Source organism: Necator americanus, chromosome II (genome assembly GCF_031761385.1).
Source record: "Necator americanus strain Aroian chromosome II, whole genome shotgun sequence".
NCBI lineage: Eukaryota > Metazoa > Nematoda > Chromadorea > Rhabditida > Ancylostomatidae > Necator > Necator americanus.
In genome coordinates, this window is record NC_087372.1 from 33,574,002 (window position 1) to 33,585,735 (window position 11,734).

The 11,734-nt window shown below is 40.1% G+C and overlaps 1 protein-coding gene across 1 annotated transcript; it reads left to right on the plus strand.

Moving 5' to 3' along the window:
- Window positions 1-1,487: 1,487 nt before the first annotated feature.
- On the plus strand, window positions 1,488-9,823 carry RB195_020309 (uncharacterized protein; the record flags this gene model as incomplete). Its single annotated transcript, XM_064188550.1, has 14 exons — window positions 1,488-1,534; window positions 1,588-1,701; window positions 1,778-1,889; window positions 2,650-2,787; window positions 4,408-4,504; window positions 5,675-5,742; window positions 6,292-6,383; window positions 6,528-6,647; window positions 8,243-8,366; window positions 9,007-9,119; window positions 9,181-9,254; window positions 9,328-9,407; window positions 9,578-9,667; window positions 9,740-9,823. The coding sequence occupies 14 exons, from the start codon at window positions 1,488-1,490 to the stop codon at window positions 9,821-9,823; spliced, it is 1,353 nt and encodes a 450-aa protein (XP_064044431.1).
- Between the last annotated feature and the right edge of the window lie 1,911 nt (window positions 9,824-11,734).

Sequence of the window (11,734 nt, forward strand, 5' to 3'; positions counted from 1 at the left end):
CAAGGCTAAGATGAGATTTTCACAGAGTTGGTGGATGTTTGTGATATTTGTATAATATGGCGTCATGTACGATGTTTTATCAGAGTTATTATCATTATTATTAAATTTCTATTTTTAATTTATTTTTATTATTCATATATTTATTGTTTTATCATGTTATTATTATGTTTATGAAAGTGGATTCTAAGATAAGCCAATATTGTTCCATCAGGACCGTTGCCTAAAGCTGGAATAACTCAAAAAGAGGAGAAGAGGATAAAAAGAGATTGAAAATTATGGAGTGGTAGTAACCTGGTCGAAATCTCCATTTCAGTGCCAGTTCAGGGTGCGAGTCTGTTTTTGTATCTGATTTTATTTTTCTCGATAGAGCTCAGAGTATAGCATCTGGAGCATCATTTGGAGATGATGGTGAGCCGCATTCGTAAACGCTTTACAATGCATATAATCTATTCACAAGTAGGATACGATAAAGATCTTAGCAGAGACACGAGGTAAAAAAAGGTTTGATCTATTGTTTACCCAAATGACACTGTTTCCTCCTACGAAGATTATTTGAAGAAGTCAATAAATCCTCAAGCTTTCTCTTCAAAGGATCAGATCTTCACATATATCAGAGCGCTTGACTTGGCTTCATATAGTCGGCGGAAGGGGTTTACGGTCTAACGCGACTATCTGCATCTTCGTTGTGGTGTGTCGTTCTTGAACATATCCGAGCCCATCCTGTTCGATCTCCAGCTAACGTTCGTCTGGAATCTTCCCATCCATCGCTATTCCATAAGCAGCGGAATTTAACGTCTCGACCGAACTGTCCATCAACTCCATGTGTCCTCAGATCTTTCTCCGCCACCTTCATCCAGAACTTCTTTTATGACTGGAGAGCCTTTTCCTATTAGGATCCAAAAGTATGCTCAGGTCAACTTGGGCAAGACGATCAGACGATTACCGCATGACGTGATGAAGAGGCATAGACGGTTCTACACACCATGTACACCATGTCCTCTTCCGAGTAAAGTAAAGACACACCACCGGCCAAAAGTAGCCTAGGAGTCGTCTAAGCAGCTTTCTCTCCGTGCACTCAGGCTCTTCCAGCCGATGGCACTATCCAAGTCTCCGAGCCGTACATCATGGTAGGGCGAATTGCGGATACGTAGACTCGCAGCTTGACTTCGTCGGCGGTGGGGGTCGACCAAGGCACTTGGTCAATGAGTTGAATCCCAGAGAGCTATTTGAACTCAACTTAATCTCGAGGAGTTTGATTATGCTGTAGCCGTATGCTTCAAAGAACCCGACTTTTCTGGATTCATTGCAAATCTGATAGCTAATTAGAAAAGAAGCGAGTGGGAAGCGAACCTTCTCTTTGATCGATACACTTGTTTGACTGGTCTTACGAGCTCTAGTTAGTGTTTGTTTTGAAAAAAATAAGCTTCGTACCCACCCACACCTTATCTCGTACCTTCTATCTACGTACTTGCTCACTTCATCATCAAATGGCTTCAGCAGTTGCGGTCGCCCTTCTACTGGTCATAAGCCAATGGTACGAAATTTTCTACATATATCTGATGGCTACTGATATGTTAGTGATTTTAGTATATTGGCCGAGGAGATCAATGATCTTCCTGGTGCGCCAAAATTGAATTTCAAGCAGCACTCTGGCTACTACACCGTAGGAGGAGAGGCTAAGAATCATAAAATGCATTACTGGTTAGTGTTGTTTTTTTTTCTCAAAGCAAATTTTCGCTTGTAAACATAAATTTGTGGTCGAAAGTAAATAGTTTAGGTTTGTTGAGTCTCAAAGTGATCCAAAATCTGATCCAGTCATTTTATGGCTAACTGGTGGACCAGGATGTTCTGGCTTGTCCGCACTTTTGACTGAATGGGGTCCGTTCATGGTGAGTATCGATAATAAACTGCTACTACGCAAAATGCAGGATGTTCTCAAAAACTGTGATGTTTCTGTTTCAATGCTATTCTCAACTAGAATTAGAGTATTTGGAGGGAGATGAAAATAAAGAGAAAAAATAATTAAAGGAAAGAGAAAGCGGAAAATGCTCAACAGATCATTTCTCGCGTGTCGTCGAGAACAATTTCAGAAACTTCCTTTTGTCCTCTTCCGCATTTAGGTCACAACTGTTTTTGCTCGGGAAACCGTGGAATTTGCTTTCTTCTGCCAGTGCCAGGAAAGAAATCTCAGGGGGAACGGAACAAAAAGGGGTGTGGCTTTCTAAGAATCCATGAGTAACCAAAACTATAATCCAAAGACATTCAAAAAGAGAGGAAAAGAAAAGATAATAGTGAAAAAAGTAAATAATCCAAAGATATTCGTTGAAAGAATGCGTATGAAGTGCTTCAGGATTTTTTTTTCAAAAAAAGCGGAAGATTGTCGCTGTCACCTATGCAATTGTTCGCTGACGACTCTACGCCATTTTTAAAGGACTATCAAGAAAGTCCTTCAAAAAAGAAGACTATCAAGACTTTTTTTGCATCAACAGAAAGTTTTGCAAAGGCAAATATTGTAGTAAAATTATCGATTCGTGGAAATTTTGGCCTGCTACTGATACATATTAATTTTGAAAAATTATGAAAAATGAATGAATGAATGAAATGAAATGAGAGGAAGTAAAATTAAGTCCATGTTTGTTTTTTGTTCAGGTGAATCCTGATGGAGCTACTCTACGAGAGAATCCATACTCATGGAACAAAAAAGCTTCTGTTCTCACCATAGAAGCGCCAGCTGGAGTTGGATATTCGTACTCGACTGATGGTAACACCAAGACCAATGATGACCAGGTTTGTTCATTTCGGTTCGCAGCAGGTACTGTGGAATGTCTGCGTTAAGATCAATCTTCAATTCTTCACATAGCAGAAGAAAACATTTTTTAATGACTAAATCAGTTGAAAAATCCTAAAAATATGTTACTGTCTTATCTCCAATTGTACTGTTCGTTAACTGTTGTGCAACGTTGAAATTTCTGCTTCGTCGTAAACAGAACTCTGTTGTCAAAAACAATCTACAATCAGTTTTGAACAAACAATCTACAATCTCCTGTCAACAAATAGTCCGCAATCTGTGGTCTACAAATAATATTGTTGACGTTAAGTGCTTTCCACTAGTAAACACTGATAAAAAAAATGGTTTATTGGGGCCGACAGTAGCAAGAAGGTTTCAAAAGTTCATCTGAATACTCCACTTTGAGCGTAGCACGGACACGTCACGTTCCCTACGTTCCCTGCAGCGTCGACTATGCTCACAGAAGAATTGATGTGAGGACTTTCACTGAATTGAAATTGATCAGTATCCTAGAGTTCTTCAATGTAAACTTAGTGCAATTTCCTTTTCTTGCAATTTCCTTTCCCTGACATTGTGAAATGAATCTACAGAAAACCTCTTGCCAAACACCGATAAACTTGCTCGTCATTTTAGAAAAGTAGTAAGAGTAAAAGAGGGAACGTGAAGCTTAAAGGCACCACCCCACAAATCTGGATTTTCGTTGGAGTATACCTATATCGCAGATTGTGAATACAGGGGTGGTTCCGCTCATCTCTCCCTGCACCACTGTAAACAGACGGCTCCCGAATGCGGTTTCCTATTACGTCCTCTATTGCAACGCGCCACCCTTACGCCCCGCCCCCGCCTGCGATTCGTCGAATGAAATGAATTGCCTATCAGGGCGTCCGAATGGATTTTCGACGAATCGCAGGCGGGGGCGGGGCGCAAAGGTGACGGGTTGCAACTGAGGACGTCGTAAGGAACTGCATTCCAAAGCCGTCCGTTTACAGTGATGCAGGGAGAGATGAGCGGAACCACTCCTGTATACATAATCTACGATCCAACCTAGGTATACTCCAACAAAAATCCATGCCTCGCCGCATTCGTGGGGTGATGCCTTCAAATTGTGAAGGGACCCTACTAGTTCAAATCAACTAGGATTTTTCCACCATACTTCTTGGAATTTTCGTTTTCAAGACGTCCTTAGATTATATACTTAGAGTATAAATGCATTTGCTCTCTCAATTTTCAAATTAAACTCATTACTTTTTTCTATACACATTCTACATCCTTAGTCCTTTAAAATTTAAAACCTTGTGTTTCCCGGGTGACGACAACACTTACAGCTTAATTTCGCGCTCCAATCGAATGCGCGACGCCGTGCTTCGAGTAAACATGAGTGTCAGCGTTTATTTACATCTACTACATGCTGTAGTTGTTCTTTACTGTTCACTTTGATATGCTTCAAGAAATAGAATCAAGTTGTAAGCGGATCCAAGATTAAAGACAAGTGACTAAAGTAAGGCAAATAAAGAGTTCCATCTAAAAACCTCGCAGGCACACAATCACAAAACAAGTGACTAAATTAGGGAACTGCATTCTCGGATTTCCTTTTTTCTTTAATTAAAAATATTTTGCAGACTGCTAGTGAAAACTGGGAAGTTTTGGTTGCGTTCTTCGAAGAATATTCTCATTTGAAAGAGAACGACTTCTATGTGACAGGAGAATCATATGCAGGTGAGTGTCTTTTTTCCTGAAAATCCCAGTCTTTTTAAAGCTAATAAATATTGATTAAAATACACAACACCCAAAACACTAAAGATCATTAGGGGGAATGTTTGATGTTGGATGCTCTCCACTATTGGGTGGAATTTTGCATGTAGTTTTCAAGAATAACAATGAGAGCAAGGAAAACCCTGCACAAATCAACGAATCACAAGCATCAAGGACATCCCGATTCTACAGTTTAATTACCAGATAAAGTAACATTGCATTCATGCGAAGTCCATTCTGTACAGTACATGAAATTAACGATGTTGGGGTCTCTGTGGGACCATACAGAGTTCGGGTTGTAGACTACGCGTATGAACGCGGTCAACAAATGCTTGATCCCACCTAGTAGTAGTAAAAAACAAGGTGCGAAACGGCCTCTGCCCCTTTGAAGTGTGCTAGAATGCGCCGCTACTGTGCACGCGCCGCGTCCACGTGCGAGCGGCCGGAAATCAATGAGGTCCATTCCGGCAGCCTATTCAACTAAAACCGGTTAATATAATGCTAAGGGAACCGGAACTCGTACAAGTGTGGCGCGTTCTAACGTGTGTCACAGGAACTAGGGCGGTTCCCACGCCATTTTTCAGAACGATTAGAGGAAATCTAGCGCGTAACTACGTACACAGTCCTATTCTATAACCCGAACTTTATTTTGTCCCGCAGAGATCCCAACATAATTAAAGGCATCACCCCAGGAATCTGAGGTGGTACGAATTTCAGATGGAGTATTCGTGTACGGGTTCGTAGATTATGGAGAGTAGGGTGGCTCCGTCCATTTCTTCCTAATTGCCGTGAAAAACGGCCCGGAAGATGCGGCGCCGCACAAGGCTGGCGCGCTCCAGTCGAACTCCTTGTAGAAAATAGTGCGCCAAAACGCTTGAAGCCGTATCTTCCGGGCCGTTTTTTACGGCAATTAGGAAGAAATGGACGGAATCACTCCCCTCTCCGTAGTCTCCCATCCCGTATACGAATACTATAATATAATACTGAAATCCGTACCACCTCAGATTCGTAGAGTGATGTCTTTGAATCCATGGCGTGGTGTCTTTAGTGTGCAAGCGGTCACGTGATGATATGTAGATCGAAATTGTACTTATCTATTCTGCTGATAGTAACCATAATATATGACATTTTCAGGCATCTACGTTCCGACGTTGGTGCAAACAATTCTGGACCGGCAAGAAAAATCCAAAATTAACATCAAGGTTATTCGAATATTATAGAAAATAATGTGTGAAATGTAATCGGAAACTCTCCCACGTTTTGAGTATAATTCTAATGAATCGAGCTAAAATTGAAACTTGATAAGATTGTATTTTGATAAAACTAGAATTGGAAAAAGCAGTCACGAATTTCCTCTTCTAATCGCACGGACATTTACAAAAAAAATTTAGAGAGAAAAAAAAAGATGAGAAGAAGACAAGTTCAAGAAGAGAACTCTAGATGAGAATGAACGAGTTTCTGTTAAAGTGTTCTTCTTTTTTTTCTTCTTCTTCTTCTTTTTTCTGGAAATCTACACAGAAATTAAAGTTTTTTTTTTTAAATTTTTTTTATTGGGACATGTACTTCTGTTTTTTTCCATGAGAACAGTCACTGATGCGGTTCAAAAATTTGCGGCCTCTAGGAGGAGTCGCGTTGCAGCATCTGCGTTTTCGACAATAACGACAATACGTAAATAAACCTAATAACCTAATTTAAAGTAACAACTAAAGTCAACTTAGGCCTCTATGCTTTATGAATTGATCAAGTTCTAGGGATTTGCAATCGGCAATGGATGCGTGTCGGAGAGCACCGGCATAGATACATTGATTAACTTTGAGTACGGGCATGGAATGATTGATGACAGGTAAAAATCATATTTCAGAAGCACAGGAACACCATTTTTCTTCCTTGAGTTTGTCAGCTATTGGCAATATCTTTTTTTTCTAAAAAAAAACATGCAGTATTATTGTTGTTTGTTCTTTCGATATTTACCTCTTCTGAATTCCAGCCAATGGCAGCAGGTCAAAGAGCAATGCTGTGAAAATGACGTCGATGGATGCGCCTTCCATGAATTCCAACAAGGCAGTAAATGCTACCGATTCGCCCTAGAAGCCTTCAGAATGGCATGGTTAATGTTTTGCATAATACTTAGTCTTGAACTTTATGCCAACTATTTCCTTCATGGAGCGGGTGTACCGCAGTCGAAAATACTCTATGTATGACTCTCAGTTGGTAAAATTAAGACGTCAATTTTGGAACCACGTCATTTGCTTTATTTCCTATACATTAGAGTTTGTTCCTCTGCTCAACTCAAGCAGAGAGATGGACAATTGTTTTAAGGACATATTAAGGAGCATCCTAAGTTCACTCGTGATAAGCATAACGAAGAACGTCTTGCTTAACGTCTATGTGCCAATCTCAAACCGAACGCACAGGACAAAATGGTACCGCAAATCCAGTAACAAGGATATTATAATTCACAACCTTTCCGGTCATGCTACACAAGTTAAAGGCACCACCCCACGAATCTGAGGACCGTTTTTACGGCATTTAGGAAGAAATGGACGGAATCACCCTCCTCTCCCTAATCTACTATCCCGTATAAGAATACTTCACTTGAAACCCGTACCACCTCAGATTCGTGGGGTGATGCCTTTAAGAGGTCGACAGTACTAAATGTAATTCCCTTTGCACCAGATAGAGAGGAAAGACAAGAATCAATTGAGTTTGCTAGGAAAATTACAGTCAGCAACGAACGCTTTCGCATACCGTTTATGTCTGATGAGGTTAGCATTGCCATTCAACCGCTTCCGAGGAAAGCTAATCTTGAAGAATTTGTAGCGATACTAGAACTCCTCCTAGTAATAAAGCAACTCCTTAAGCGAAAGCTCCTATGCAATCGCCCGTAACCGATCGCACTTGCACTATACCGGTGTCCAAACTTTGTCTAGATAAAAAGGGAGATGATCGAATGAGCTCACATGTTACTTATTGAATTTCCTGTACGCAATGCGGTAACAAATACATAGCAGAAACGGCTGGACCACTATCTGTTCGAGTTAAAAAAGAACACCTAGACCTAGGCAAATTGAAATCACGTTACTCCATGGAATTAGGTGGTCGTAGAGTGCAGTGTCATAACTGGGAAAATTTTGAAAATCACGACGTTGGCGCTTGAACCTAGTATTATTACCACGGAAAAAGCTTTCGAAGCGTTTTGGAGCTCAAAGATGAATCGCAAAGAGAAGTACCTTTAAGATGAGCAAAAAATTGCCCTATTGAAAGGCACCCCACGAATCTGAGGTGGTACGGATTTCAGGTGGAGTATTCATATATGCCATAGTAGATTATGGAAAGAATGGTGATTCCGTCCATTTCTTCCTAATTGCCGTAAAAAACGGCCCGGAAGATACGGCTTCGAGCGTTCCAGCGCGCTATTTTCTACAACGAGTTCGATTGGAGCGCGCCAGCCTTGTGCACGCACCGCATCTTCTGGGCCGTTTATTACGACAATTAGGAAGAAATGGACGGAATCACCCCCCTCTCCATAATCTACTAATAAAGCAACAGCACAGGGTACTATATACCTATCACAGCGGAGGTCCAGTCAAATTTGCGGTAAAATCCGGAAAAATGTCTTCACGGCATGTGCTTTGCGTTTGCTTCACTGTCTAATGCTACGAACGCTCAAAAATGACCAACTATATCCTAGAGTATTTTCAGGGCAGGTGGCCTAAACCCCTACAATATGTATGCTGATTGTGCGCAAGGCGAGAAGAGAGAAGTATCCACTCGATTCCGGGTGGAGTACGAACATTTCATGGGCGAGAAGCTGAACGTTACTGAGGTTGTTAGAATTTGCAGATAATATCACAAAATTCAGTACGAAGCTTGAAGCTCGGTGCGGTTGAGCAAGCAACTGCGCTCGAAGCGGCGCGGTGGAGCGTTGCGGTTGGGGCCGAGGCGGGACCCTCGCTAGCGTCATTCATCGCCGCAGCCCGACTCAAAGCTAGCAATAGTGCCACCTCGATCCCAACCGCTAGCGCTTTCGAGCCTCTCAGGCTGCCCGCGTGGCTGTGACCTCTGGGGGCACACTTACGCAATCGCGCCAAGCTTCAATTGTTGTTGTCATGTCGTAGATCACAAAACAGTAAACTCGTACATATTTATTTATTTATTTTCTCCGCATGCGCCATCGGTACATCAAAAAAAAGAGAAGAAAGTACACTTGTCTGAGTGAGAACATTTTTAAAAATCGTCAAATTTATTATCAGTGGAATCTGGCGCAGTTCATTTCGTGACGCATTCAAGTATTATAGATCGGAAGTCTATTTTTGAAGAAAATTAACCGAATCGTCAAAAAATTAGTAAAGATGTGTTCTGTTTTGTATAATGCCAACTTTTATGCACGTATCCGAACTTTTCTAAGCCCACAAAATGAGCGAAATGCTATCCAGTTACGGTATTTAGTTAGTTACTGTATTCAGCTTCTCCCAGTCCCATGCATGAACGAGACAGCGGTTACGACGTATCTGAATCGTCCTGATGTACGTAAAGCTCTTGGAATACCTGATGACTTGAAAGAGTGGTCTTTGTGCAGGTGAAGTCTAGGGATTTTCTCGGAAATTTCCCATTAATTCAACCTGATCTGATTTTTTTAGTGACGTTGGCTATCGTAAGCAGCATGGTGAAATGGCGGAACGAGTAAAGAATGCTTTAGATGCTGGTCTTAAAGGTTGTTACTCGAGTTCTTGGATTCTTAAAAGAAATCTTCATGTGAAAATAAGGTCATCAACGATAAATTTCAGGAATGCTATTCAGTGGTGACGTTGATATGGCGTGTAATTTCTTGATGGGAGAGAGATTCTCACGTCAGCTCGGCTTCAAGGTGAATTTGTGAACTAGACTGGGACTTTTCCTCAAGTCTTCAAAGAGTCGTCTGATTTATTGTAAAATTTATTGCATGTGTCCTGTGATTGGTCGTGTCTGATACGACAGGCCTTTTCCTTCCGGAAAAAAGTGACCTAATTCGTGAACGTATACGGTATATTTTTGTAGGAGACACAACAAAAGAAAACCTACCATGTGGATGGACAAGTCGGTGGATTCTATACGCAATACGAAAATCTTCATTGGGTTACTGTCAGAGTGAGGGTTTAGCTGTCAAACAAAGAAGTATAGATCGATTTCAGTTTTCAGTACTCATGAGGATTTGTTTAGGGCGCAGGTCATATGGTCCCCACGGACAAACCATCAGTGTCACTTCATATCCTTAATGCATTCATGGAAAATAAGGGATTCTAGCTTGTTGTAATTGAACGTAACAAGCTTGAAATTTTAAAGAAAAAAAACATAAAATAAAAAAAAGATAAAAAAATATTGTATTTGTACTACTTTTTACGTCTGTTAGTTTTTTTACTCGCATGAAGATTCCAAATAAAACTTCTTCAGAATGGTTACCTACAGTACACCATCGTTTACACCTTGGTCACACGTTCGTACAAAATTGTTTTCACAACAGATTGAGGAGTTTGCTTGAAGAGTGTTTGCTGAGAATGAACGTTTGAAAAGAGAATAAAGAAGGAGGAAGTGAGAAGAGAAAAATAATAAAGGATGAATCTATTTATCTATCTATTTCAATCAATATCAAAGGATATCAATAAATGTGGTCGAGTATTTAAATAAATAAATAAAATAATATTTTTAAATGCTTAGAACCTATTTAATAAAAAAAATGGATAAGGATGAAGTGTCTGGCGCCAATCAATCCGTTTGGGACCTTCGCCACCACGTTCACTTCAATTCAGGATCGTTTGAGGTTTACGAACGTGTAACTAGCCTATACAATGACTTGCGGTGGCTAGCCGATGTGTCAAGTCAGTGTTTTTATCCTCCCAGACAATTCTGGTACCAATTTATCGACGCCGGAGGGATGAAAGGCTTGGTGAGCACTGGGACGGATTCGAACCTCCGATCGATCGTGCAGGAAGCGGAACCTCTAACCGACTGCGCTACACCCGCCCCAGAAAAATAATAAAATAAATAGAAATTGATAAAATAAAGAAGATAAATAGAAAAATAAAAATAAAAATAATATAAATAGTATAAATAAAGATAAAATAATGAGTAGTATAAATAAAAAAATTTAAAAAAATTAGAAGTAAAATAATAGAAAATAGAAGTAGTAAAATTTGAAAAATTAAATACAATGTTTACTACAGTACTACCGTTGCAATATGCCTATGATAATGTCAAGCAAAAATTTTAACAGAACAACTAGCGTTCTTTCTTGACATTAAACAGGCGAAGTACTAATTCAAGGAATTTTACAAGATTCCGATTAATCTGTAGAAAATCCAGTGGCATTCACAATTCATTATTAACGACATTCCCAAAGTCCCAACTTCTATAGAAATTTTCTATCCGCTGTTGTTTCGTTCTTGGACAAATTTCTCCTGAAATCAATAAAATATGAATGCTCTGTCTTATTGTGACTGATGTGTTACGTCCACCTGAGCTTCAGCATTTCTCAATTCTCAAACTTCGATCAGTTATTTTTTTCCTCGCCAGCTTATCTGTTGAAGCGCGACAGCGGCCAACATGTGTTGTAATACATAACAAATGATTTGCTAGAGGTTAAGCGATTCGCTCGATTAGCTCGATCTTTCATCGAGTTGAGATTCTCTAAAAATAGTGTTGATTGGAGGTGGCTTTTTCTCAAATTGATGAGGATAAGCAGCCGATCGACGAGTAGAAATCCATGCTAAAACAAACATCAGTTGCTACGAGACGTTATGCAAGCAGTAAATAGTGGGACACCTAAAAAATCCTAACACTTTGACGATAGCACACTTTTCCTGCTTATGGTACGTTATGTGTAAAGATTCAGAAGAATAATGAAAAAGAATCGTCAAAAAGTGTTCAGCTCACCGCTGTGTCGCGCCGTCGTCAAAAGGTTAAAAAGGAATACAAATTTTTGAAGAAAATGCATTATAAAGCTTACACTAATAATTTTTCTTTCTTTTCTTCTCATTCAATTCAAGAATAGCATCTATTTAGAATCTATACCCACGAAAGACTGTCATAAATGAGCCCACTTCCTGATAGTACTTAAATTCAACTGGGAGACCGCGGACGCTTATACAGCAATTCGTGCTCTTAACACTATTGACACACATTCTACGCCTCCTCCACTGCTCACCATTTATGAATGGA